At 47.0% G+C, this 25,748-nt stretch overlaps 1 protein-coding gene across 3 annotated transcripts in view; it reads left to right on the top strand.

Annotated features, from left to right (window-relative positions):
* The first annotated feature begins 1,365 nt into the window (after window positions 1–1,365).
* The window catches only part of Pitrm1 (pitrilysin metallopeptidase 1), a 32,421-nt gene continuing 8,038 nt past the window's right edge, over window positions 1,366–25,748 (top strand). Inside the window, exons 1-20 of one of the 3 annotated variants that reach the window (XM_051151447.1) lie at window positions 1,366–1,467; window positions 2,911–3,010; window positions 6,032–6,138; window positions 6,583–6,734; window positions 8,171–8,285; window positions 8,369–8,465; window positions 9,325–9,485; window positions 10,934–11,060; window positions 11,472–11,560; window positions 12,802–12,930; window positions 13,536–13,649; window positions 14,134–14,230; window positions 15,988–16,122; window positions 16,644–16,782; window positions 18,577–18,693; window positions 21,002–21,134; window positions 22,696–22,816; window positions 22,930–23,006; window positions 23,236–23,401; window positions 24,520–24,620. In XM_051151447.1, coding sequence (XP_051007404.1) covers window positions 1,412–1,467; window positions 2,911–3,010; window positions 6,032–6,138; window positions 6,583–6,734; window positions 8,171–8,285; window positions 8,369–8,465; window positions 9,325–9,485; window positions 10,934–11,060; window positions 11,472–11,560; window positions 12,802–12,930; window positions 13,536–13,649; window positions 14,134–14,230; window positions 15,988–16,122; window positions 16,644–16,782; window positions 18,577–18,693; window positions 21,002–21,134; window positions 22,696–22,816; window positions 22,930–23,006; window positions 23,236–23,401; window positions 24,520–24,620 — 2,333 coding nt within the window. In that variant the 5' untranslated portion in view covers window positions 1,366–1,411. Of the gene's footprint in view, window positions 1,468–2,907; window positions 3,011–6,031; window positions 6,139–6,582; window positions 6,735–8,170; window positions 8,286–8,368; window positions 8,466–9,324; window positions 9,486–10,933; window positions 11,061–11,471; window positions 11,561–12,801; window positions 12,931–13,535; window positions 13,650–14,133; window positions 14,231–15,987; window positions 16,123–16,643; window positions 16,783–18,576; window positions 18,694–21,001; window positions 21,135–22,695; window positions 22,817–22,929; window positions 23,007–23,235; window positions 23,402–24,519; window positions 24,621–25,748 lie in introns of those variants that run through there. The other 2 variants (XM_051151446.1, XM_051151448.1) reach the window with 2 other exon arrangements.

Raw genomic sequence — 25,748 nt, forward strand, 5'->3', positions numbered from 1 at the left:
TGGGATAAGTATTTATAAATTCTGACTGCGTGTGTATCTAGGTTATCCTCAGTGTGGCTGTGTTCTGTGGGAACATACTAGTAAGTGGTAATTACTGGATTTATATAGTATCTATTCCATAGAGAGAGAGGTAAACACTATAATACCCCAGAGCCTCTGATTCCTCAGCATTCAAAACAGGGTTAATAACACCCAGCGGTCTCCTGCAAGATCAGAGCGTCCATGTGAAGCCTCATTAAGATGCATCACTCCAATCCTCCATAGAAGAAAGGGTACAGTATGTTTGTAGGCAACTGTAGCTTCTGTCCTCGCCTTCCTCGAGGTTCATTTGAGTTCATCAAGAAGAGGTGAAGGTATTTTAGCTGCAGCCCCAGCTACACTATAGAGAGTTTTGGGTAGATGTCTCTGGCTTTGAACACAGTATGTCACCTTTTAAGCTGGAGACTTTTTCCATGTGTAAGCAGATCTCACCTGTCTGTTGGCATTTCATCTTTATACGTGTAGCTTAAGGAAAAGAAAGCTGTGAGTCTGTTCGCAAGAACGGGCCAAAGGCCAAGAAGAGGCAGGAAGGCGGGAAGCAAAGCTTGAGAAACTGGGGTCTGAAGCGCCCTGACATTTCCCCAGTTGTAGTCAAACACTCCCTAGGTGCAGTGAGCCCCAGATGTCCCTTCCAACTCATGGGAGCAGGCCTAGCCTCCTCAGGTCTCCTGGTTTCTACGAAGAACCTGTTGAAAGTTTGCACACCCTAAGACACACCTGTGTCTTCTTTCTAAACTCGGAATGAGCAGAGAAGCAAGAAGAGCAGATGCAGTGGACCACACGTCCCTGCTGGCGCTCTGAGTTTCCCAGGGTATGCTAGAGGACGTCTGTGAGGAGACCCATTGCCAATGGGGACATCATGGAGTTGGGGACCTGGGGGCCTGTCAGTGTAGCATCCTTGGCAGCAGCACCCGCAAGAGGATGAGGCAAGGGATGGGGACCCAGCTGGACCTTTTTGACGCTGTCGCTCTAGCACTACAGGTGGGCGAAGCGGGTTCACAATTTCACTTTGAGTTGGCCCATCACGTCAACCCTCATTGTCCTTCATCAGCAAATGCCCCTCTTCTTACTGCTCCGGACTAGTCCGTTCCAGTCAAGTCCCTTAGCATTTTCCACGCCACGCCCTCCCTCCCCCAGCCCCGCACTCTGCTTCCTACTCGCCCCTCCTACCCGTCTTCACTGCAGCCCGCTCTGCGCTGTTCACCCGCCCATCACCTGCTCCGCCCCAAAGCAGGAGGACCCTCCCTCCAGCCTATAGGAGACGACGTCTCCATCCCAGCCGTCCAATGAGAATCTCGAAGCTGCTCCCCGCCCCGCGCCGTGCGTCAGGTTAAAGGCAGTCCCTATACTGGCCCCACGCAGGTCACATGCCATGTGGCGCTTCAGCGGTCGGCGGGGACTGTGCGCTGTACAGCGACTGAGCTGCAGGTGAGCCACTGGGTGTGGAAACAGAGGACGGGCAAGGCGGGACCGGTACGAAAGACTTCGGGGTTTCTGCCTCCTCTGGAGCTCCTGAACCCCAAAACTTCTTGCTGGTACCTCCAGTACCCCCAAGCCCTCTTCTGGGGTCACAAAAACAAATTATCCCTACCTTGTACTACTTCTGTCAGCGGGCTCCTGCAGGGCCGGCCAAGCGGTTCTTCCATCCCAGGCTGGTGGCACAGCACGACGTCCCAGCTACCAGAGTTGAGGTGACACCGGTGCTCCAAAGGGGAGCCGGGTCCAGGGCACAGTCCTGACCCACTTTCCGTTGGACCTCTGGTGGATCCCAGAGAGAGTGGGTGGTCCTGTGTGTGGGTTACCAAGGCTGTTTGAAGTAAAGATGGGCTTTGATGTGGATTTTAGCTGTGTAATAAAAGAAGCAGTTTATGGCTCTCGTTAACAGGCTTGCGCCCATCTCATTTTTGTTCTAAGGCTGTCCTTTAGGGCTCCACCGCAAGCTGCTGTGTGTGTGAAGTTGTGCCTCCTGGAGACGAACATTTTGAGGGATACGATTTATGGAAAAGTAGAGGTGCTTTTAAAAAGCCCTGGGCTTTCTTGCTAACCCAAACCCCTATTTTGTGGTGCAGCCAAGCTTCTGTTAGAGTAGATGAAGAAACACGGGGTGTGTGTGTGTGTGTGCGCGCGCGCAGGTTTTCTGGGGGAGTGTGGCCTTTATGAAGTATTTGAACTTGACAGCAGCAGTTTTATTTGTGTATATAGTTACCAGAATGTAAAGTGAGTGAACCCTCCTAGCATTTTGTACCTCGGTGTCGTCATGCGTATTCTTCTCTGATGAGCAACAGTAACAGCTCTATCTATAATCTAAAATTCCCTGTGAGGACAACCAACTGATTTTTAGCATATCGCCCTGATGCTGCCAAGGGCTGAGCTGGTGTTTTGTTTTTCTTCTTCTACCCTTATAACCTTTAAAGGGGATGTTTGTGAGATCATAGTATAGAAAACTTCATAAGATATACAGGTTAAGAAAAAAAATTTATTTTAAACGATGCCAATACCAGACAAGATCACCCTGGCAAGATTGCAACTCTTTATCCATTTTGTGTATTAATTCCCCATCCCCCAGACTTAAAATTATTGATTTGCGTTTTTCTTTTCAACATCTGTGTTAAGTTCCCCTGCTGCCTTGATGACCCAGGTACTGTCTTTTTAAAAGTCCCTGTTCTTTTGCTTCTGTTCAAGGTTAAAACAGAAAGAGTGTAACTGGAAACTCGTCCTCCGAAACGCCCAAGGCCTTGGGAGATGCAGGCTGCAAGCTCCCTGACTTAGTTATCTTTATCCTATGAGTTATTTACATATATGCCTAAGGTATTTTACTAAAAACTTTGCAGGAAATCCACTGACTTTGAGAACTCTCTTTAAACCCAGCAGGGTACACCACAAAGTATGGAGGGAGAAGAGTGACCAAGCCTGCGAGCGAGCTCTACAGTATAAAGTGGGGGAGAAGATCCACGGCTTCACCGTAAACCAGGTATCCACCCATCCGTCAGACGAGTCCTGTCAGAGTAGAGGCTGCAGCTTTTGTCCTTGCACTCCTGGGACCTGCTAAGCCTCCTGGCTCAAGGCAGGTGCTCCAGACAGCTTACCGTGAAATGATACCCAGGCCTAAATTGTACCCTTCCAAGCCTCAGTCATTTCAAATATTAGAAAATGGCCCCATCCCACCCCCCTGCCCAAATAATGCCTTTGTAAGTCAAATACATTGATGTTTCTGCAACCAAGCCTGGTCTTTCACGGTGATCAATACAGATGCTGTTTGCCTGGTCATTCATTATGATCAATACAGATGCTGTTTGCTGTTCCCTATGTCTGTTCACTCGCTCTCTGTCATCAAGTATAGTTGCCTGTACATGGACATAGAACCTTCTTAGCTATCTTGTCTTGGGATTATAAAGAAGATATGCAATATACCAATATTACTTGATTTACGTTAAAAATAGGGTGTTTTTTGTTTGTTTTTTTGGGGAGGCTCTTTTTCTTGTCTTTGTTTTTTACTTTTCGGTTAAAACTTTTACTTTTTTTTTTTTTTTTTTTTTTTTTTTTTTCTGTAATTATTGAACAATTTGGGCTGGGGATGCAGCTCAGTTGGTAGAACGCTTGTCTAGGATCCAGGAAGTCCTGGGTTTGATCTGTAGCACTGTATAAAACCTGGCATATGCCAGTTGAGATAAGGGTTATTTTTAAATACTTAGCAAGTCTGTGGCTAGCTTGGGATACTCTGTGTGTGTGTGTGTGTGTGTGTGTCTGTCTGTCTGTGTGTCTGTGTGTAAGAAAAATCAACACTTCAAGTTTTTGGTCCTAGGCTTTGTACTAGCCTTGATGCTTTAAAAAATACAAGAAGAAGGCAGGTCCTATAAGCTAGAAAGCCTTGTACAGCTGCAGCAAAAGGCAAAATGTGATAAACATGTAGAAATCAGCGAGGCCAGTGAGCTTGGAGCATTAGTTCCAGACTCACAGTAAGCATCATGGACTCTGAAGGCTGTACCCAGGACTTTAGATTTGTGGTACAAGCTGCTGGTATTGAGGAAGACCTTGTTCAGAATGGTACGTTCTTTTCCTTATGTTCCAAACTAAGAGAAACGTAAAAGAAAAGGGAATTCTTGATTGAGAACAATCGCCCTGAAAGCCCTTGTTAGGCAGCCATCATGTTATCTCTTCGTTTTGAGTACATTGATCATCCACCCAAGTATACCTAGAAACATCAACCCAGCCGTAATTACACCTGTATCAAGAGCCCACTTTATTTATGTCATTTGTGTTTCTGGGCCCCTAAGTTAGACTCAGGGGACTTGGTTGCAGTTGTAGCTCTGCCAGGAACTTCTTGTTGCAAAGTGGCCAGGTTATGTTCACGACCTCTGAGAACGGAGAACGCTAATGGTGTAGTTATCGTGGGATGGTCTGCGATTGAAGCAATGAGGACCAGCTGACATGAATGTGTAATAGGATAGGATGTGTCCGTGCCCCACTCTCTCTCACCCATACCCATAGCATACACAGGGACACGGACACAGACACACAGACACGGGGGGGGGGTGGGGGGGGGGGCGGGGAAGGAAAGGAAGGGAAGAGTTTTGTTGTGGTTATTATTATTACTGTTATCTTCAGGGGGGGCGTGTATCCCTGTGTGTGCTAAGGGTGCCAGAGGTCTTCCTCTGGGGTATTGTCCTCAATCACACACACACACACACACACTTTTTTTTTTTTTAAAAGACAGGTTTTCATGTAGTTCTGACTGGCCTTAAATGTGCCATGGAGCCGCGTCAACCTTCAGCTTCTCTTACAGTCCCACCTCCATCTCCCAGGAGCTGGGATTATATGTGCGTGCTACTACACTGTTTCCTATGGTGCCAAGGTTGGAACTTGGGGCTTTGTACACGGTAGGCCCTCTGCCAACTGAGTCACATCCTCAGCCTTGAGACAAGACCTCTCACTGAACTTGGAGCTTACTGATTTTATTAGACTGACTGCTAGCCAGTGAACTGCAGGAATCTTCTGCAAGAGTCTCCACTTCCTGGGTGCTGAGATTGCTGCTGTTCGTTACTGCATCCAGCATTTTGTGGGCACTGGGAATTGAACTTGGGTACTCACGATTGTGCAGCATGCGCTTTACTGATTTAATTATACCCCCAGCCCCCAGACCCCTTTAGTTTGTATCAAGGACTCTAGAGACTCTCTCTCTGCTGCGCCCTCACAGTGGGACTGATTCGTTTTTATTGTAGGACTTATGACATGTTCAGTAGAAAGACCCTGGACACCAAGTGGACCTTGGCTCGGCGGTCATTAGCTCTGACTGAGCCTTGGCTCTCCCCGTCTGTTAATGAAGGGCTGGATGGCAGCGTGGCTTTTACCGTTTGTGTGTCGCATACTTAGAAGATGATTGGGAAAGAAGAAAGGAATTAGACCCAAATCCGCATGCATTCTCATCAGCCTGCAGTTGGGTCTTAATTTCCTTGTCTGTGAGATGAAGGATTTGGATAGGATGGTCTCTCCCTGGCAGGTCTGAAGTGCTGCATTCCTGGCATCTGGTTTGAGATAGACCGGCTAGTTCTTGGCCAGGGGATAATAACTTGATTGGTAAAATACATGTAAGAGGACCTAAGTTGGATCCCGAGAAGCCATGTTAAAACAGAACAAACAAACAAACAAAGCAGTCATGGTGTCCTGCACCTCTAATCCCCTAAGAGAGGAGGCAGGGCCAGGTCCATCCCTGATGCTCACTGGCCAGTCAGCCCCAGTTACTCAGCACGTTCCAAGGCAGTGAGAGAACGTGTATCAAAAAACAAGGTAGACTGCTCCTAAGGAACAACAGCAGAGGTTGTGTGTCCCCCCCCCCCCACAAACACACACACACGAGAGAGAGAGAGAGAGAGAGAGAGGAGAAGCAGCAGCAGCAGCAGCAGCAGCAGCAGCAGCAGCAGCAGCTGCTGGTCCTCCCAGTGCGCTGAGGGAGCCGTGCAGCACCAGTCAGCTCACATTTGCCTTCTCTCCTCAGGTCACTCCTGTTCCTGAACTGTTTCTCACAGCGGTTAAGCTCAGCCATGACAGCACGGGAGCCCGATACCTGCACCTGGCAAGGGAAGACAAGAACAACTTATTCAGGTGTGCGCTCCTTTGAAGAGCATGGTCTTGGATGTTTCTGTCTAACGCGTCGACCATACATCCTGAGATGATAGGGAAAAGTGTGCCTTGCTGGGCGTGGCAGGCGGCTCGCTGGTAAACCTAGCACTAGGGGGGCAGGAGCAATTGTAGGCGGGTCTAGGCTACATGGTGACCTCCGGGCCAGAGTGAGCTATAGAGTGAGCTCTATTTCTACATACCCCCCTCCCCAAAAGGAAGCTTACATGAGTTCATCTAAAGATTCTACCATCTAGACACATTGAAATTTAACAGTATAACTCAGTGACTCACAGATGGTAGTCCGGAAGCGTTTTGTCTAAAGACTGGATGTGAGAATGATTGTTTTCAGTGGTGCAGGGTGGCCCCGGGCACAGGAGTTCCCACAGGGTGTCAGGCTAACTCCTTGTCGCCTTTCCTCTCCCTCAGCGTACAGTTCCGCACCACCCCGATGGACAGCACGGGGGTCCCCCATGTTCTTGAGCACACCGTCCTCTGCGGCTCTCAGAAGTACCCATGCAGAGACCCGTTCTTCAAAATGCTCAACCGGTCACTGTCCACGTTCATGAACGCCTTCACAGGTAAGGAGGGCATCCCGAGTCAAAGCCACATTTGGTCTGTCTCACACCAGTGGGTAAATTAAGTTATTTTCCAAAAGCAAGAGAACTTAATGTAGTAAACTTTTTTTTTTTTTTCAAAATTTCATTTACTTTACATCCTGGACTACAGTTCTCTGTCCCTCCTCTCCTCTAAGTCCCTGCCCCTGGCCCCTCTCCCCGCCTCTGTTTCTCTTCAGAGAAGGGCTGGCCTCAGTGGATATCAACCAGCCATAGAATATCATATCAAGTGGAAGTAAGAGCAGACACCTCCTATGAAGGCTAGAGAATGCAAACCCAGTAGGGATAAAGAGTCCCGAAAGCAACAGGGTCAGAGACATCTCCTGCTCCCACCGGTAGGAGTCCTACAAGAAGGCCAGCGTAGGGCTGGAGAGATGGCTCAGCCATTACTATGCTTACAACGGAGAATATAAGAAGAGCAAGCTACACAACTGTAGCGTATGGGCAGAAGGCCTAGGTCAGTCATCATCAGTGAGAGGTGAGAGACGTGAGAAACTCAGTTATTCGAGGAAAGCTACATCTTGATTGCGTTATGTAAATGGCAGCACTAGGAGCTGCCTGGATGGCCCAGTTGATAAGGTGCTTTTGCCGTGCACTCACGGTCAGAATGCTGGCGCCCACGCGAAAACCAGTGCACACAATCCGAATGCAGGAGAGAGGGGCCCTGGAGGATCTTTCTAGCAGAATTGGTGAGCTCCAGGTGCGGTGCAATGCTTTGTGTCAAAATATAAGGTGCAGAGTAATTGAGGCAAGACTCAGTGCCGACTTCCGGCCTCCGTGTGTGCACAGTGAGCCAGTTAATGAAAAGCAGAGTTTTAGAACAGTGGTATGGGAGTTTTTCTGAGGAAGTTCAGAACAAATTTGGGGCCGTCCCTAACAGCATCTACAGTGTTGTGATTAATGTCCAACTTAAATTAGTCAATCAAGGGCTGGAGGCATGGCTCAGAGGTTAAGAGCACTGGCTGCTTTCTTCCAAAAGGTCCTGAGTTCAATTCCCAGCAACTGCATGGTGACTCACAACCATCTGTAATGTGATCTAGTGCCCTCTTCTAATGTACATGCAGGCAAAACACTGTGTATATATGATAAATAAATAAACCTTTAAAAAAAAAAAAAGTCAATCAAGCTTACCAGTTAAACCAGTGGAGCATCCAAGTCAGCCAGTCAATCGAGTCATAGGGAAGGTGACTGAAGAGTTGGCGCTAATGTTTGTTCAGAGAAGACGTGGGGGTTTGGGAAAGGCTGAGGTGATGTGCTGAGTGGAAGCACACGTGCTGGCCTGCCGCCGTCTGTGTCCATCGGAGGTAAATACAAAGGACACCCAGAAGTGAGGCTTCAAGGTAGTGCATTCCCACAGGCATTTCGTATATTTTAAAATCTCGCTCTTCCTTCCTCCCCAGCTAGCGATTACACGATGTATCCGTTTTCCACTCAAAACCCCAAAGATTTTCAGAACCTCCTCTCAGTGTATTTGGACGCCACGTTCTTCCCGTGCTTGAGGGAGCTAGACTTCTGGTATGTAGAGATGGCTCACACGACTCGGGCTATGGTGGCGTGCTCAGTGCCGTGTTTCATTTACCCATTTGTCACTGGTTTAGGCAGGAAGGTTGGCGACTGGAACACGAGAATCCAAGCGACCCTCAGTCACCCTTAGTCTTCAAAGGAGTCGTCTTTAATGAGATGAAAGGGGCATTTGTAAGTGTTCTTCCTCATTTCATTGTATTTAAATTATCTTTTAAAAAATGTATGTATTTGTATGTAGCACGTTCATGTGACATTTGTATGTAGCATATAACATGCCATGGAGCATATGGAGGTCAGACCACAGCCTCACGTGTTGGTGCTTGCCTTCCGCCTTGTCTGAGGTGTGTTCTCCTGTTTCTCACACGAGGGAATGTGGCCCATGAAGCTCTAGAAACTGTCCTTTTTATCTGTCTCCCATCTTGCAATGGGAGCACTGACGTTACAGACTGTGGCCAGCATGTTCCTCTTTACGTGTGAGCCGGGGATTTGAACTCAGATCATTGTGCTTGTGCTTCAGCCACTGAGCCACTCCTCAGCCCGCTGTTGTTCAGTACGCTCACCCAGCTCCTTAAATCACCTGGACTGGGGGCCTTGAGCAGAACCCCCTCTGTGCTGGAAGGCCTTGGCTTCATTGTACATGCTCTGGAGTGGGAAGGCCTGCCCTGCCCTGCGCTGCCCTGGCCCACGCTTTCTCAAGTGCGTGGAGTGGCTCTGTGTTCCAGTGGCTCTGATTCTGGTGGCCTCTTTGAGCAGCATATGTGTATTCTTCTATACTCTACTTGGTGTCATTTTGTCCATGACACTCGATGGCAGTAACCTCCTCATGTCTGTCGAGTTAGCGGACCAGGGCACTCTCGCACATCCACCCTTACGCCACCGTTGCCCTTCCCTGTGACATCAGCTGGGCCGTTGTTGAGCCCGTCGTCAGGTCCCGTCCACAGATGAGCTGCAATGCCAAGTTAAACTGCACACGTTGGGTGGCATTGGATTTTCAGGTTTTTTCATTAACTGATTTCTTTCCAATTTCAAGACAGACAACGAGAGGATATTCTCCCAGCACCTCCAGAACAAGCTTCTTCCTGACCACACGTACTCCGTGGTCTCAGGGGGCGACCCACTGTGCATCCCAGAGCTCACGTGGCAGCAGCTGAAAGAGTTCCACGCCACTCACTATCACCCAAGCAATGCCAGGTAGTGTTGGGCGTGGAGGTTTGATGGTACATCAGTGGTGGACTTGCTTGCATCCACGTATTAAGTCATGTGGCTTCTAATGAAGAAATGTTTGCTGGACCGATCCATAGCCCTGGGTAAGACGGTGTTGTCGTAGTTCACCTATGGATCCTGCAGGGGGCGTGCTGTAAACATCTACAGCCATAACTCTTTATTTGTTATTATTATTGTTTCTTTTTTAATGTATGTGTTTATATTATCACACATGAATAAAATAAACTACATACAGCAGGAAGAACCACGGGACAATCGGGAATTATACAAATGTTACATTCATAGTGATTTGGCTATTTGTATTTGGTAAATTTGAAGTAAACATCTTTCCTATCTTGTTGGGTCTAAATTTCTGAATGAAGATAAATATCTATCTGTCAGATACATTGGGCCAGAAGGCTGCAGATGATGCTCCAACGTTATAGAGAGTGTTGGGTGACTGTTCAGTCAGTAAACTGTCTCGATCATGTTTTCATTTTGGAAGCTGCTAACCTGCACTTCTGGTTCACTCAGATATTTAAATTTTATTCCTTCTCAAATCTCTGGTGGTGGTCGAAGACCAGATAATTTAGTCTCTCAATTAAGCTTAGTAGGTTAGGGGTTAAGATGTTTTTAGATCAAGATAGATGGTTTAACTTAATAGAGATGAGATATGATAGATACAGCCATAACCCTCAGTCAGCAGTGTTTAGTGCTTACAAGCCACCTGTAGACAGACTCACCTCTGCAGGAGTCTGGTCACCGTACTCAGGACTTCTGTTGTGTTTGGCAGAACTAAACTTTGTTTTTTGTTTGTTTGTTTGTCTAGTTGGTTAGTTGTTGTGTGTGTTGTTTGTTTGTTTTGTTTTTTGACTGTGTAGCTCTGGCTGGCTGGCTGGAAGTTTACTATACAGATCAAGTGGCCTTGAATTCACAGGCATCCACCTGCTTCTTCTTCCCCAGTGCTGGCGTTAAAGGCGTGTGCTGCCACACTGGGCTGAAAAGACCGAGCTCTAAATGGTAGCTTTGATGGAAAAGAAAGATGCCTCTGGCGTTTGTAGCCTTTCCCCCTGATGAATATATAAGTGCATTATCTTAAAAACACGCAATGTAGTCACTGTCGCCTGAAGTTGAATTTTATGAAATTCCCTGTTTTGGGGCTGTCAGGTCTTAGAGGCGCTCTTGTTCATGTTGTATGCCATGGGAATGCATTTAGACTTTTGCGGTGCCTTTACAGTGGGCTCAAAGTAAAACTCAGTCATCTCTGTTGCGTTTAACCAAGTCCTCTTGTTTGCTGTGTGTAGTTAGATTGCCTCAAAACAAGAAATATTCCTGTGTTTAGATTAGCTGGAATGTAGCTTGTACCCTGTATCTCATGCAAAGGTCTTTAAAGTTGATTCCTGCCCGTTTCAAGCAGTGTTTCCTGGACCCTTCAGGTTCTTCACTTATGGCAATTTTCAGCTGGAACAGCACCTGAAGCAAATTCATGAAGAAGCCCTGAGTAAATTTCAGAAAATGGAGGAGAGCACAGTGGTGCCGGCCCAGCCGCGCTGGGACAAGCCTGTGAGTGCCCCATCCTGTTTTTGCTAGTATTTTTATCCTGCCTGCCAAATGTATTGAAAACAGACACTTAGCCGAGTGCATTGTCTCATGCCTGTAATCCCAACACTGAGGGAGCCAGAGGCAGGCTGATCTTTGTGAGTTCAAGGCCAGCCTGGTCTACAAAGAGAGTTCAAGACATCTGAGGCTGCACAGAGAAACCCTGTCTTGATAAAGAAAAAGTAAGTGAAACGGAGACGTGGACATATTTTGAGTTGTCTTGGGCTGTGCAGTGTTAACGAGCTTTTCAAGACTGAGAGTGGCTTGTTGTTAAAAGCTAAGTTACTGTAAAGGATTTGGCATGTCCATGTAACCTGAGGCTGTGTAGGACCGTTCATGCTCTGTTCTTGCCTCAAGCATCATGTCATTTTGCAGAGGGAATTTCATATAACATGTGGCCCGGATTCACTAGCTACAGACGCTGCTAAGCAAACGACTGTCAGCGTCAGCTTCCTCTTACCAGAGTGAGTATGTGTTATAAAATGTGTGTCGGCAGACAGTGAGAAAACAGTCAGATTAGAAGACTGGATAATTCACCAATCAGGAGTAATTTAAGGGATAGGTAGGAGGACTCAAGAATCAAGCAAGTTTTAAGAATAGAGAACAAATGTAAAATTTTTAGTAACATTAGGAATGGAGTGGGGAAAATCAATTTTGCCAGCGAATCAGAGAAAAATAATTTTCTTATTTTTATACACACATGCACACGCATGCGCGTGCACACACACACACACATACACACACACACACACACACACAATCCGTGCAATTCAGTCTAGCTTGGAACTGGCTGGGTAGCCAAGGGTGGCCTTGAGCTTCGCCTCTTCCTACTTCTCCCTCTCAGATGCTGTGATAAGAAGTGTGCGCCGTTTCAATGCAGTGCCAGGAAATGAACCCAGGTTGTCATGCATGTTAGGCAAGCACCCTACCCACTGACCCGCACTCCCTTCCCTACGCAGTACATATTAATATTAATTATTTTATATTAAATGCTTCCAGAAAAGAGACTGCTTTTAGTTGTTTAGCAGGGGGTGAGTGGGTGGCTGTCCCTGGTCCACTTCTGGTATAAGTATTCTGTGAACATTATTCTCCTCAGGAGAACTTGCCCCAAACTAGCCATGTAACTCTAGAGATTTACTGAGGGGAACATCGAACTCGCACCCTGAAGACCACTTGAGATAGGAAGCACTGGGCTCTTGTACCCTAGCCAGCTCCTGCCGCCCCCTCATAACTCCACTTTCTCCTATGGTGCTGACACGGTCCTATTGCTGAATCTACAGTGTGTCAAAAGACACGGTGGACTGTCTTAATGGATAGCATTGGATGGGTAACTAAATTAATTTTCTGGTTCTGAGCACCCCTCCCATATAGTTATTAAAATAAAGCAAAAATTCAAGAATTTCTAGTTGAAGTTATGTTTACTGGAGATGCACAGGTTGGCTTCTATCACATGTGTGTGTGCATAACTACAAACACACATGTAGGCGTGCACACATTTTTTTTTAAGGAAAATATGCTGTCGTTACCAGGACAGGGTTGGGGGAGAGGAGAAGCAGAGGGAGGGGAAACTGTGGTCGAGGAGATGTAATGTATGAGAGAAGAATAAAAAGTTAAAAAGTAGAAAAAATTATGTTTAACCAGCAACAGGCTTTTCTCTAACGTTCCCTTCTTACCCGCCCTCACTTATGTCCGGCCCCTCTTGAAGTATCACTGACACCTTTGAAGCCTTCACGTTGAACCTTCTGTCTTCCCTCCTCATCGCTGGGCCCAACTCCCCCTTCTACAAAGCTTTGATCGAGTCTGGACTCGGCACAGACTTTTCTCCTGATGTTGGGTACGTTGGATTTCTTTGGTTGGATTTGACTGACTTGTTTGGTTTGACTTACTGATTTGGGTAGGACCTGATGTGGTTGGCTGGTTGGTGCATTGGATGGTTTGATTTAAATCAAAACATGATTGATTTGGCTAATTTGACCGGCTGACTGGTTTGTACGTGTGATTGATTGACGCACTGCCTGGGTTGGCGTTGCATTCTCTGTCCTCCCCCCCGGCATGTGGGGTAGCTGGGATTCTAGGCCTGTGCTCCAAGGCCTGGATTTATTGCTATTCTGCATCAATACCACTTACTTTGTGTTTTAAAACTCATATCATTGAGTATTCCTTAAAATACTAAGGTGTTGTAAAGCGCAGCAGTTCATTGTTTCTAGGATTATTTGGCCATAATACAAATGCTCACGTGGTCCTGACTTCTAGAAATACTTACAAGGCTACGACTGTACGTTTGGCTAGCTCCACACGAGAAGCAACCTCTGGGAACGTTGTTTTAGCGCGTTCTCTAGTGGGGCTGAGGGTTACAAGTCTGTAGTCCTATATGTCAGAGAAGTAGATCACAAACGGCAGCGCTCGGCTTCTGATGCATTGCCTGTTTTTGTCTTCCAGATACAATGGCTACACAAGAGAGGCTTACTTCAGCGTCGGCCTGCAGGGGATTGCTGAGAAAGATGTCAAGACTGTCAGAGAGCTCATAGACAGGACAATCGAAGAAGTTATTGAGTAAGTGCAAGTGTCAGGACCTGCTTTCACCCTTCCTTCATGTGTGTTCTATGGGAAGGAGACTGCTAGCACGGCCAGCCTCCTCTTAATGTAATATGGCATGCGTTGCTTCAGTTTAGTTATTTATGTATTTGATTTTTATTGTTGTTGTTTTTTTTAGCATACAGAGTAATAGGTGGTGTGACATTTTCATATCTATATATGTGTGTGTGTGTGTGTATATGTCACATCATTTTGCAGAGGCAATTTCTTATAACGTGGCCCGAATTCACTAGCTACAGATGCTGCTGTTTATCCTTATTTTTCTTTCCCGTCTTCACACCACAACCCCTGCTGTTTTCCTTCCTCCCCCACGTAACCCCTCCTTAAATGTCACTTATTTAATTGTTTCAGTATTACCCCTGTCACCATGTGCTCCTGAAACCCCTCTTTTTTCTTAGTGTCTCACTTGTTAATTTGTGTGTGCGTGGTTTTTGTTGTCTAGGAAAGGATTTGAAGATGAGCGAATTGAGGCTTTGCTTCATAAAATCGAGATCCAGATGAAGCATCAGTCAAGTAGCTTTGGCCTTGCCCTGACGTCGGTATGTGCTCTGTAGCTTTGGCCTTGCCCTGACGTCGGTGTGTGCTCTGTAGCTTTGGCCTTGCCTCTTGTCACCACCACTGCTTTCCCTTTCGTGCTAATTTCAGTTTTATAACAGTGATTCTTCTGGATTTTTGTTTTTGTTGTTTTTTTTTTGTTTGTTTTTCTAATTTTATTTTACGTAAGGTCCTGCCATGTAGCTGTGGCTGGCCTCAAGCTCAGTTCTGCCTCAGCATCCTCGATGCCAGGGTTCCAGGCATGCACCGTGATGCTTACCAGAACTGTGGTTCTCGACAGTACTGAGCATTTTGTTTAACACTGATAATTGATTTTCATCTGAGTCTTGAAATTTCTGCAGTCCTGAACAAAATATAAATAATACTTATGATTTAGTTTCAGTTTTTCTTTCTTTTTAAAGGTTTTATTGCATGTATGTGTATGAGTGGATGCCTGTGACAATTTATGCGCACTGTGTGCGTTCAGGAGCCCTTGGCGGCCAGAAGAGGTTGTCGGATCCTCTGACAACCGATTGTGGGTCCCCTGCAAGCACAGAGGCTCTCTTCACCCCTGAGCCATCTTGCTGGCCTTTTTTTATTTATTTTTTATTAGCTTGCTTAATTGGCTGATAGGATAGTTTTGTTGTCTATTTGCTTGTGTGTGTGTGTGTGTGTGTGTGTGTGTGTGTGTGTGTGTGTGTGTGTGTGTGTGTCTGTATAGATGGTGTGTGTGTCTGGGTGTGAAAACCAGAGGACATTGTAAGATGTTGCTCCTTAGTCCGTGCGTGTGTGTGTGAACCAGAGGACATTGTCAGATGTTGCTCCTTAGTCCGTGCGTGTGTGTGTGAACCAGAGGACATTGTCAGATGTTGCTCCTTAGTCCCTGTGTGTGTGTGTCTGTGTGTGTGTGTGTGTGTGTGTGTGTGTGTGTGTGTGTGTGTGACTGTGTATGTAGAGATGAAGGTATGTGTGTGTCTGGGTGTGGAAACCAGAGGGCATTGTCAGATATTGCTCCTTAGCCACTGTGTGTGGTGTGTGTGTGTGTGTGTGTGTGTAAACCAGAGGGCATTGTCAGATGTTGCTCCTTAGCCTGTATGTGTCTGTGTCTATGTGTCTGTGTCTGTATAGATGAAGGGGTATGTATGTCTGAGTGTGGAAACCAGAGGGCATTGTCAGATGTTGCTCCTTAGCAATTGTCCACTGTTTCTTTCTTAAGTGAGGGTCTCTCACTGGCCTCTCACCAAGCAGGTAAGGCTGGCCTCGTGATGAGCCAGAGGAGCCCACCTGTCTGTGCCTTTCCAGCACGCATCCCCATGCCCGGCCACCCCCCCCCCCCAGTTTATTTTTACTGTGGATTCTGGGGACGAAATGCAGATGAGCGGACTTGCACAACGAGTGCTTTACTAACTAAGCTATTCCCCAGCTCCTGAATTGGCTGTTTGGGAATATTACATTTTTATATGAAATAGATTTATTTACCTAGCTAATATATTATATGCCACAAACAAAATAGAATTAACCAGCCTTTCTGCAATCAAATAATGACTTATATTTTGTTATAAGCAGTTATGTCTTGGGGAGTGGAGGGACTGGGGATTGAACATGCCAGACAAGTGCTGTGTATACTGAACCGCGACCCCACATCCATGGTGTTTTTAAGTAGATGCTGGTATCACAGTAGACTTAGCGCCTTTGGTGTCTACTGGGTGGCCTGCTCCTTCCGAGGTGATGACACTGGTTGTGTGCTTCAACTCTGTTGTAGTATGTAGCTTCTTGCTGGAATCACGATGGGGACCCCGTGGAGCTCCTGCAGATGGGAAGTCAGCTGACTAAACTTAGGCAGTGCCTTAAGGAAAATCCAAAATTTTTACAAGAAAAAGTAGAGCGATATTTTAAGGTAAGAAAATTTGAGAACTTTTTCTCTCTATAGCTTGGTAGTTAGATTTCAAAATATTGAAAAATGTTCCAGAGGTGGACATGGTGCCACACACTTGTAATCCCAGCACTTGGGACGCAGAGGCGGGAAACTCAGTAGTCAGTGGTCATCCCTGTGTACATAGTAATGCCTAAGACCCTGTCTCAAAATAAGCAAAAAATTGTAGTTCTAGCCTTTCAGACATATACAGTGCTAAATACAAATTAATTTTCAGCTTTCCTATCTTTAAAGTAATTCATAGTACTAGCAAGTGCAGGATTTCTTTATAACCATGATATACAATTTGGGAAAGACAGTGGCTACAATAGGCCTGATGGTAGTAATAGCACCTATAGCTCATGTGCTGACCGCAGAGCGGGTGTGCTTGTGAGTATGTCATACGGCCCGTGTGTTGAGAGCTGCCAAGCAGCCATAACGAAGTTCTCATTTCATTTCACCCAATCATGTTTTAACCTGGGATGCTGTTGCCACGGTTCCCACAGAGCAATCAGCACAAGCTGACTTTATCCATGAAACCAGATGACAAGTATTATGAGAAACAAATGCAGACGGAGACAGAAAAGCTGGCGCTAAAGGTGAATGCCCTCTCCCAGGCGGACAAGCAGCAGATCTATAAGAAAGGTCAGAAGGATTTGGGGTGACGTGACTTACTTGATTTGATGTGATGGGTCCGTTTTGTATGTTCGGCTTGATGTTCCTTGGGTATGAATTTGGGGTGCTGTGCGAGCTGGGCATGGACTTGGGGCGCTGTGCAAGCTGGGCATGGACTCGGGGTGCTGTGCGAGCTGGGCATAACCTTGGGACACTGTATGAGCTGGGCATGGACTCAGGGTGCTGTGCAAGCTGGGCATGGACTTGGGGCGCTGTGCAAGCTGGGCATGGACTCAGGGCGCTGTGCAAGCTGGGCATGGACTCGGGGCGCTGTGTGAGCTGGGCATGGACTCAGGGCACCGTGCAAGCTGGGCATGAACTCGGGGCACTGTGCGAGCTGGGTATAACCTCGGGGCGCTATGCAAGCTGGGCATGGACTCGGGGTGCTGTGCAAGCTGGGCATGGACTCAGGGCGCTGTGTAAGCTGGGCATGGACTTGGGGCACTGTGCGAGCTGGGCATGGACTCAGGGTGCTGTGCGAGCTGGGCATAACCTTGGGACACTGTGTGAGCTGGGCATGGACTCAGGGTGCTGTGGAAGCTGGGCATGGACTCGGGGCGCTGTGCGAGCTGGGCATGAACTCGGGGTGAACACTTGACAATAGGCTCTTATTGCTTATTCTTAAAGCCATGTATCTATCTTAATGTTTACACATTTTCTACACTCCATACAACCTTTCTGAATATTTTACTCGTAATCCTAGAGGCAAATTATTTTTTGGACAACTACAGACTGAAGATATGTTGTGATGGGTTCCAACCATGCCATTTGACTGTATTAGAAAACTGACACATAGTTCATTTGCATATCAGTTCATAGTTCAATGTTATGAGTCATCATAGGAAGGAAAGTTAAGGTGTCGGGAACAGGAAACAGCTATGACAGCCTATCCAGAGTCAAGATCAGTGTGCAGAGTGTACACACACGCGCACCTGCCTGCTCGCTTGAGCCCAGCATGCTTTGCTCACTCTTACCTAGTTAACTCAAGACAGTCCCTCACAGACATACCCGAGTCCAGCCTCAGTCCTCGTTGAGACTGTAGTTGCGTCAAGTTGAAAGTTACGGCAGAGCAGTAGCACCAGACACTAATGACGATGCTGACGTTATAGATGGCATTTTTTCTGTACAGACTCTGCTGAGCTCCTTTAAGTAGGCACAATGCGGGCACTTCAGGGTTTGGAACCTCTGTGGGTTGAAGTCCAGTCAGAAGATGCCCAGCGGTGGGAGACGGTTTATTAAGTTTAATCGTCAGTATCTTTGGTGTCTGACCATGAAGTGATGTTTTGACTTGAGGAAAGGAAAAAGACAGATAGCTGAGTGTTTAGATATTAGCTATGACCGTATACAGGCAAGGAGCAGTTGGGTGCCAGGGTCATTGCAGAATGTTGCGGGGATGTTGGTTTGCCTACGCTTGGCATGGCAGGTCCCTTATATGCATCTTCTCTGCCTGTGGCCTCAGTGGCTCACTTTGGAGTTTAGATAGTGGAAGAAGAACAGATCAAGAACATAAAACCCACCGGGTGTGGTGGCGCACGCCTTTAATCCCAGCACTTGGGAGGCAGAGGTTGGCGGATTGCTCTGAGTTTGAGGCTAGCCTGGTCTACAAAGCAAGTCCAGGACAGGCAAGGATACAGAGAAACCCTGTCTTGAAAAACCAAACCAAACCAAACAAAAACATAAAACCCTAAAACTTTTAGTCAAGTTTATTTTGTCTTTGTTTTCACTTTTTCTTTCTCTCTCTCTCTTTTTTTCCCCCCACTTAAGGTCTAGAATTACGGGCTCAGCAGAGTAAACCTCAAGATGCCTCCTGTCTGCCAGCATTGAAAGTCTCCGACATTGAGCCTGTCATGCCGTTCACCAAGTTTGACATCGCCCTTGCAGGTCACCATCAAGTCGTTCTCGTGGGTGCCTGGGTTCTGTGACTGTGTCAAATAACAGTTTGCAAACAGGCAGGGTGATGTCTTTTTAGATGTTAGCAACCTGTTTATATAGCACTGTTTGTATGCCTTGCAAATTGTTGTTTTGTTTGTGTATGCATGTGTGTGTACCTGTGTGCAGATGTGTGTGTGTGTGAGTCACCCTAAAGGCCCATCTTGGATCTAGTTCCTCAAGACACAGTGTCACTCCCTGGAGTTAGGGTTTTGCAGGTCAGCCAGGCTGGTGAGCTAGAGAGCTACGTGTCTCCATCTCCCAGCTCCGGGAATACTAGAGTGTACCTCCACTTCTGGCTTTTTTGACTCAGACCTTTGTTTTCAACAACTGAGCTTCTCCCAACCCTTGAGGATTATTTTGACACCCGTGATGATAGACTTCTCTCTTCATTAAGAAGCTTTGTGTCTTCCAGTGAGTAGACGTGAGGGTGTCAGGGGAGTTCTCTGCTTCTAGAATCAAGTGAGGATATGAGTTGCCCTGTGGGTGAATTCAGAGTGACTTATGCAGGAATCCTGCAAACCCTTACCTCACTCTAGCTCTTTTGGCTTGGCTGTCTTCACAGGCGCTCCGGGGGTGGGGGGGAGCGGTTTGGCAGAATTAGGTACCGAGCAGCTGGAGAAAGCAAAGGGCCTGGGCTGCTGTCAGTCTCCTGTCTCGCCGCCTGTGAGATCTCAGAGTTACTCGTTTTCCCTTCCCTTGTGGTTGGTGGCATGAAAGACCATTGTCTCTGGGACAGCATTGTCCTGGGCGATACTGGCACACAGACTTCTCAGTGGCCGGGGATAGTCTGTTATTGATTCAACCAGAGGTTGGGCTCTAATATGCACCGTGGAGGATGGGATAGAATTTGACTTGATCTGATTTGATTTGTTTTTGGAACTGAGAGTCTCCTGTACGCTAGGCAAGCAATTAATGACAACCCCAGGGTAGGAGCAGGGTTCCCTCTAAGGCATCTCTAACCTGCCTTGCATATTTTAACATAGTGTCTCACTTGTCATGTCTGATTAATTTTTATAGGTTTGTACACACAGCTGAGAGAGAAATATTTTATTTACTTTTCTCCAGTGTGTGTGTGTATGTGTGCATGCGTGTGCACACACATGTATGTGGTTATGTGCACATGTGGAAGTTGATCTTGGGACTCTCCACTGATCTTGTAACTTACTCATTGAGGCAGGGTCTCTCAATCAACGCCAGAGTGACCAATGGGGCGAGTCTTGTTCCACAGCTTCTTCTTGGGGAATCCTATCTCCAACCCTCACAGCTAACATTCCCGGTGGCCCGTGTGCCCAGGAGACAGTTGACGTGGATGTATGGAGATCCAGGCTCTGGTCCTCGTGCTTGTGTGCCGGGCACTTTAACTACTGAATAATCACCCCAACCAGTTTACAGTCTTGTTTATAAGAAAATCTCATCAAGTGTTCCTTAAAAAAATAGAAACAACCATCAACAAACATTTTTAGTCCTCTTTCAGTGTAAGGCACTGTCCTGGGTAGGGATATGCAAAACAGAATCCAGAAAAATCTACCCTCAGAGATGGGAGGGGCCCTAAGGTTGTAGGGTGCTAAGGACACTGAGGGCTTGTGGAGGACAGGGCATTACACACTGCTCCTGAAGGGAGGGGACTCACTGGAGGAGGCTAGCAGAGATGGCACATTCAGAGACGCAACAACGGAGTCAGATGTGGGATGCCCATCAACACGGACTCAACCGTGCTAAGCAAAGAATGCACTCGATATAGGGCTCAGACACTGGTGAAACTGACACTGAGATGCTGCTGAAATTAGTTGTGAAATCTGGAAACGTGACTTTTCTTCCGTCCCAGTGTTTCGGCAAGCCGGAACTAGCTGCAGCATTTCCGTCTCACGCTGTGTGGGGGAGTGTGGATCAGCTATATGAAATGAACAGTACAGTTCTCTGCTCTCACAAGTTTGAAGGCTTCATCCTTGAAAAGCAGTGGTGCGATTCCATAGATAGATAGATAGATAGATAGATAGATAGATAGATAGATAGATATGAATGATTAGGGCTGAGGCTAGAGTTCAGTCAGTAGAGAGCTCGCACAGCAGGCACAGAGTCCTGGGTTCCATCCCCAGCACTATGGAAAGCAGCTGTGAGGGGTCCTACTGTAATCCCAGCAGGAGAAATCAAGAGTTAAGGCCAGCCTCCACTAAAACATTCAGTTTGACAGCCTTGGCTACAAGAGACCCATTCAGATTTTATTAATTAAACTGAAAGGATTGCTTTTGTTTTCCAGCTGGAGACGTCCCTGTGCAGTACTGCCCCCAGCCCACCAATGGCGTGGTGTATTTCCGAGCCTTTTCCAGTTTGAACACGCTTCCAGAGGAGTTGAGGCCCTATGTGCCTCTCTTCTGTAGTGTGCTGACCAAGTGAGTTGTCAAGGGCAATAGATGCACGTCCATACTGCTCAACATGTTTTTTTTACAATATTTATTACATATGTGTGTGTGCCCCTTATGTATTTGTGCTATTTTTGTGCCCTGATGGTTGTCACCTCCCAGGGAATCATTTTGCTTTTAAAATTTAGTGTTGTGTTATGTGCGTACTCATGGTATGTACAGCTATTTGAAGGCTGGGAGATGGCTCAGCAGTCAAGAGCACTGTCTGCTCTAACAGAGGTCCTGAGGTCAGTTCCTGGCAACCACATGTCGACTCACAAGGCTGTTTGCTTTCTTATGGTCATATTTTTTTATTGTAAGTATATGTTAAATTATGACTCTAGAGAAGTGGATAATACTTATGAAGGCACCTGTGTATAGTTAGATCACCAAAGATCTTGAAGAAAGAGGAATATACTTAGGAAATAAGAACAGTTCCCTGTTAAGGAATAGCTCGAGGGCTGGCTCTGCAGAGCTTGGTGGACAGCCTCCTCCTCAGTGTCTCTGCTTCCCTCCTGAGCTAACTCTGCAGGGGCTGTTTTCCCCACAGATCAGTATGTGGATAGGTTTGGAATCATACTTGGAGTTTTTCTTGACCGAGTAACAGCTGCAGACTTCCTCTCTAGTTATAGGACAGTAAAGGGAAACTAAGGCTGGAGAGATGGCCCAGCAGTGCTTGCTGCCCCAGCTGAGGCCTGGACTGCATGGAAAGTGTCTTTGACCTTTAGAAAGTTCTGCCCCCATCCTCAACCACTTTCATAGCTCCCAGGTTTTGTTCTTTTAAGCCAGGTTTCAGGAGTCCTCTGAGTGCTTCCTTGACACACATCAGTTCCCAGAGGACTTCTGTCTGTGTTTCTCAGATCCCTCCCGCTCCCTCACCAGATATTTGAACAAACAAATTATGTGGGAAAATACTTAGGAGGAAGAATGCATTCATGAAACATGTACACACTAAAGGCTGGAAACGCACATTCAGGCTGTTGCCTTTAGCAACAGACACTAGCTGCCGAAGTGTCTAGCTAGTGTCCTGGACACTGGACATAGGTTCCAGGTGAGAGGGCACAGGAACTGTGTAGAGGTTTAGTGCCAGCATGCATCTGGGAACTGTGAAGCATGCAGGAGCCACGGAGAGTCATGTTTGTGAATTAGGATACGTAAGCTGTGGGGATTTTGAAAATGATGGGCACAGCTGGTAACTCGGGTGTTAACACAGGCGAGCCCTGGTGACTCGGGTGTTACACAGGTGAGCTCTGGTAACCCAGGTGTTACACAGGTGAGCCCTGGTAACTCGGGTGTTAAACAGATGAGCCCTGGTGACTCGGGTGTTACACAGGTGAGCCCTGGTGACTCGGGTGTTACACAGGTGAGCCCTGGTGACTCGGGTGTTACACAGGTGAGCCCTCGTGACTCGGGTGTTAACACAGGCGAGCCCTGGTGACTCGGGTGTTACACAGGCGAGCCCTGGTGACTCGGGTGTTACACAGGCGAGCCCTGGTGACTCGGGTATTACACAGGTGAGCTCTGATAAGTCTGGTACTCCTTTGCTCATCAGGCTGGGTTGTGGCATCCTTAACTACCGAGAGCAAGCCCAACAGATTGAGCTGAAGACGGGCGGCATGACTGTTTCCCCGCACGTGCTCCCTGATGACTCGCAGCTGGATACCTACGAGCAGGTACCCCTTCGCTCTCCAGCATAGCTATAGTCAGCGCCTTGTTCCCATGGTGCCCTCAGTTTTAATGGTGCCATAATTAATTTCACCTTTTATATTTTTCTTTGGCAATGTAGGGTGTGCTGTTTTCATCTCTCTGCCTGGAACGGAACCTGCCAGACATGATGCATCTGTGGAGTGAAATATTTAACAAGTAACTTTATTTGCACTATGTATTAATAAGTGGGATTTTGACATACCTAACTCCGAAATGCTTTCCCAAGAGATCTGCATCACTGTCAGATCCTAGTCTGATTTTACTTGTAATCAATTCCTAAGCAATAGAAAACTTTGAAACAAATGCTGAGTCGCCCTGTAATAGCTTTCCCGTGCTCTCGGAATGGAGCTGGGCCAGTCTCTAAGACTTCATTCTGGTTTTGTAGCCCATGCTTTGAAGAAGAAGAGCACTTCAAAGTGTTGGTGAAAATGACCGCTCAGGAGCTCTCCAACGGGATTCCAGACTCGGGGCATCTCTATGCAGCCCTCAGGGCGAGCAAGACACTCACACCTGCGGGGGACTTGCAGGAGACCTTTGGTGGCATGGATCAGGTGGGCACCGGCAAGGCCAGCTGCTGGTCCTGCAGGAGCAAGGCTTCCTGGAGTTGGTGATGTTATCTAGTAATAAATGACTTTACCTCAGGAAGCTAAAGCCAGCTCTGGCAGCTTATGCTCGTGATGCCAGTGCCAAGAAGGCACAGACTGGTGGATCCTTGAGGATTGCTGGCCGGCTACCCTAGCCTACTTGGAAAATCCCAGGCCAGTGAGAGACAGTGCCTCATGAAAAAGGTGTGTGCTTCCTGAGGAAGGACACCTGAAGTTGTCCTCTTGCCTACACACACACACACACACACACACACACACACACACACGCCATGAAAATATATTTGAATGCACACCCATGCACCCCCATACTGAACCCAGAAGGCGAACTTTCTAACTTAATTCTGATTCCTGATTCCCAGACGACATGGAGGAAAATGTTTGGATTCACTTTCCTCTTTGTGCTACACACCCCTGCAGCACCATCCACACTGGCTGTTAACACACATGGGCACACAAAGCCAGGACACATCGAATGGTTAGTCAGGATCCGTATTAGAGATGACTGCTATTCACACCTGTCCAGAGAAGAAATGGACACCTTGAAACTACCAAATTACTACTGACGTAGAAATTTCAAGGTGCCAAAATAATTGCTATGCTCTGCAAACGTACTTTTCTGTAACTCTGACGTCTGGAGACTCACAAACCCCCCTCCTGCATTAGTCATTCTGCTGCCAGTGTGATAAAATACCATAACCAAAGGCAATTTAAGGAAAATGAGATCTTCTGTAGCCTGTGCCTCCAACTGGAAAGTCACGGCAGCAGGAGGCACAGGCAGAGACCACGTTTTCCTCCACACTCTGGAAGCAGAGAGAGGGAGAGAGCAAATGGGGTGAGGCTGTAAAGCCTCAGAGCCTGCCCCCAGTGACATATCTTTCCAGTAAGGCTTTGCTTCCTAGGTGTTCTCGTATCTCCCCAAACAGCACCGCGACCTTCCCGGCACCAAGTGTTTAAACACATGAGTCTCTTGGGGGGCTTTTCTCATCCCAAGCACCACAGCTGTCACCTGAAATCTACTTGACTGTCCCTGCACTCTGACCCAGTGTCTGCCTCCTTTGGTTCAGGTGAGGCTGATGAAAAGAATTGCAGAGATGCCCGACATCAAGCCCATCCTGCGAAAACTACCCAGGATCAAGAAATACCTATTAAACTGTGATAACATGAGGTGGGTGCGCTGAGTGTCTCCAAACAGATCTTATGGTTCACACTATCTCATCAAGTGTCATTTGTAGGTGTTTTTCACTTGAAGATCAATTACCTGAGTTTGTCTTCCAAACAGAAGTATGTTGGTATAAGTGTTAAGTTACAGGGTGGCTTCTAGACTTCAAAATAATGTTATGTGGCAATGAAAAGAAAGCCATTTTAATTTAATAAAAGTTGTAGGAGGTGGAGAAGAAAGCAGCTAATCTAAGTCTAGAACCACAAAGTAGACTTAGGGTGCCGAGTTATTTGCTTCCAAAAGTAAATATTGCATACATAAGCAATCGGTGAGACCTAGTGAAGGTTATGTTGCGCAAGACCAGGGTCCTTGTTGGAGTTTCTGTTGCTGTGATGAAACACCATGACCAAAAGCAACTTGGGGATAAAAGGCTTTATTTGGCTTACATATCCAGAGTCCATTGAAGGAAGCCAAGACACGAACTCAAACCAGGAGGGAAGCTAGCTGATGCAGGAAGAGACTGTGGAGCGCGCTGCTCGTGGCTTGCTCATCGTGGCTTGCTCAGCCTGCTTCCTTAGTAGAACCCAGGACCAGCAGCTCAGGATAGCTCCACCCACTATGGGCTGGGCTCTCCCCCGTTGATCCCTAATGAAGAAAATGCCCTACAGCTGGATCATATGGAAGCATTTACTCAATTGAGGTTTCTTCCTTTCAGATGACTCTATAGCTTGTGTCAAGTTGACATAAAACTAGCCAGGATAGCTGGGTGGAAGTGGTGCATGCCCATAATCCCAGCAACTTGTGGGGTCAGAGGGAGACAGGTCTCTGAGTTTGAGGCCAGCCTGGTCTACAGAATGATTTCCAGGACAGCCGGGGCTACACAGAAACCCTGTCTTGAAAAACCAAACCAAATCAACAACAAAAAGCCAGGACAACCAGTGTCTTGCAGCAGTTTGTGCACACTAAGTTAGCTTTATTCCCTCAGGATTGAGCATAAATAAAAACAAACTTTGAGTGGTTTACATGCAGTGTCTTGCTACCACTGATCCTGATTTAGTACTAACTGATCATCAACAATAGAATGCATAATCAAAGCGACTGGTCTGCGTAGATCCCTGGTACCTTTCCCCAGTC

Source organism: Acomys russatus, chromosome 9 (assembly GCF_903995435.1).
Source record: "Acomys russatus chromosome 9, mAcoRus1.1, whole genome shotgun sequence".
In the NCBI taxonomy this organism is placed as follows: Eukaryota; Metazoa; Chordata; class Mammalia; order Rodentia; family Muridae; genus Acomys; species Acomys russatus.